Source organism: Trypanosoma equiperdum (genome assembly GCF_001457755.1).
Source record: "Trypanosoma equiperdum strain OVI genome assembly, contig: ctg_1879, whole genome shotgun sequence".
NCBI classification, from domain to species: domain Eukaryota; phylum Euglenozoa; class Kinetoplastea; order Trypanosomatida; family Trypanosomatidae; genus Trypanosoma; species Trypanosoma equiperdum.
The window spans coordinates 3,841-6,137 of record NW_027123925.1 but is presented as its reverse complement, the minus strand read 5'-3'; the positions used below and the strand labels follow the sequence as shown (position 1 = coordinate 6,137).

At 45.2% G+C, this 2,297-nt stretch overlaps 2 protein-coding genes across 2 annotated transcripts in view; both read left to right on the top strand.

The window, feature by feature from the left end:
* TEOVI_000853400 (uncharacterized protein) overlaps positions 1 to 540 on the top strand; it is a gene marked incomplete at both ends in the record, with an annotated part of 603 nt that extends 63 nt beyond the window's left edge. The window contains one exon of the mRNA XM_067223472.1: positions 3 to 540. Within this exon, the coding sequence (XP_067079573.1) occupies positions 3 to 540 (538 nt within the window). The remainder of the gene's footprint in view (positions 1 to 2) is intronic.
* Positions 541 to 1,007: 467 nt separating this feature from the next.
* Positions 1,008 to 1,418, top strand: TEOVI_000853300 (Trypanosomal VSG domain containing protein, putative; the record flags this gene model as incomplete). The annotated part of the gene is made up of 1 exon (XM_067223471.1): positions 1,008 to 1,418. The coding sequence occupies one exon, from the start codon at positions 1,008 to 1,010 to the stop codon at positions 1,416 to 1,418; it is 411 nt and encodes a 136-aa protein (XP_067079572.1).
* Between the last annotated feature and the right edge of the window lie 879 nt (positions 1,419 to 2,297).

Here is a 2,297-nt window from a genome sequence, read left to right as displayed (position 1 = left end):
ATAATGAAAGCAGATGATGATATTTTTATGACAGTGCCATTGTATCTAAAGTATCTGGAGGTTCTTCCAAGAGAGAAACTGAATATGGGGAGGACCGGGAAATGTTTCAGCAATTTGTCCGGAGTATTGACTTGGTACGCCAATGGCTATGCCAACACACTGTCGAGGGACGTTGCAACCAGCTTCGCTAACTATAACCAGCTGCGGCTTGTGCTATCTGGCGGATTTTCTTTCAGGAGATTTGCGAACTATGTGGATAACCACGTTCTAAACGAGGATATTATGGTCGGCACGGTCATCAGAAACAAAGTCAAGGTAGCTGATTTACATATGGCAGACGTACCGAACTGTCACTATGTTTCGGCACACAAAAGCGGTGAAGCACGTAAGCTTTCTGGAACCTCTACTATAGTGCTCCATCATTTAAAGGTAGATGATTACCTCTGGTTGAAGAAGACTTTTTGGAGAACAGAGCAAACTATGCTGCAAATGCCCAAGCTCATAACCATAGACACAAAGTGGTCTCAATTTGAATGTTAAAGCCGTCAGCGACAACGTAATAAAGCTGAAAAGCTGCTTGGTTGCGGAGGGTTAGGTAAACCGGAACAAAAACAGTTCAAATCTCTTCTTTATAAAAACATAAAAAGTAAGCCTTTTCGACACAAACCCGAAATGCAGCCAAGTATAGGCGTAATATCCGGTAGCATTTCCATTACACTAACACAATTGACAAGTCCTGTATATTTATTTCTTGCACAGACGGCACCAACGTTGAAACAGCATTTATTTTAAGTTTTAGCTCTTCTTCCTGCGGGAGAAGCAACCGAGAAACTATTGTTTTTGTAACGAAAAGAGAGCCAATCACTATTAACAAGTTTTAAAATATATTATAAGCGTAACATCGAAGGTTTAACTATTTCAGTAACAACTTTCTAAGTCTTCCCTCCAGTAGTGTCGTTAACATGCGCAAAAATCAGTGACTTTTAGTTGTGATAGCGCAACTGATAATGGCACTGCTTGGGGCACGCATTGCGAAAGCAACGGCGAAGGATGCAGCTGGCCATTACAAGGTTCTTTGTGAGGCCTGGCGAGTAGCCAAGGAAGGACAGATTAAAGACGACCTGACAGCAGGCGACAACGCCGACTACCTGGAAATAATGAAGCTGAATATGTCAATCTCTGACTCGAAATGGCAGAACTTGTTCGATGGCGAGTGCGAGGAAGGCGAATGGCCAGCCATGGAGAAGAAATTAGAACCCGAAAGCAAAAAAATAGAATGGGGGGACCATTGGGAGAAATGGAGGGCAGCCCGAGTCGCAGATAAAGCAATGAAGAACGACGAAGAATACCAAAAAATAAAGAAAATGGCCCAAAACCACGGCGATGTGCACTTAATAAGACACGGTGTCGCAATTTAAGCGGAAGAAGCCATGCATTTAAACAACGCACTCAAAGCAACTGGAACAGACCGAGACGCCAAAACTGTGACCAAAATAAACACCGCACTAAAGGCAGCACTCTGCGGAAGTGATACGCAAGGAGGCTACAACGAAAGAAAAGGAGCCTGCAAAGAGACGGCTACAATGACAGGCGGCAAAAGCGCGTTTTGCACAAAAGCGCAGGCGAGAAAAGGCATCGGGCACGACATACTTTGCCTGTGTGCGGACGACAGCGACGGTGCCTGCGACGTAGCCGGCACAGCAAACATAATCAGCGGGGGAACCATGCAGGGAGGAAAACAAAAAGCACTAACCGACAACTGCGACGACACCAAACTCAGCATGGCACTTAAAGCGGAAATAGCCAAGGCCATCGCTGGAGTAGCAGCCGAACTACAAGTGCTAGGCACCGGAAAGCAGATCGTAGGCATCGGACTAACATCGTCAACCTCGTGCACAGCCGACAGCACAGACAACTGTGTCGACTACACAGACACGACAGGGAGGAGAAAAAGGTATACAAGCGTTAGAATGGGTTCAAAAGCTTACGGAAGTAGCAGCGAAACACGGAAACTACAAGAACGAACAAGAAAAACGGCAAGTAAAAGCTGACAAGCTATCCAGCCTCAAACGGGCAGCAACAAGGGAATTCACGTGTCAGGAAAGGCAAACTGCATTGTTTCCACCAGAACAAGCAACAAAGAAAACCACATACACCACACAAAAGCAAATAGATGTATGCTCAGCCATAACGACACCGTAACAGTGCAGAGGCAAACCCGAATGTGAATGGAACGACAAGGCTACTAGTGAAGAGAAAAAGTGCAAATTGAATACGAAAGCATTAGAACAACAAGC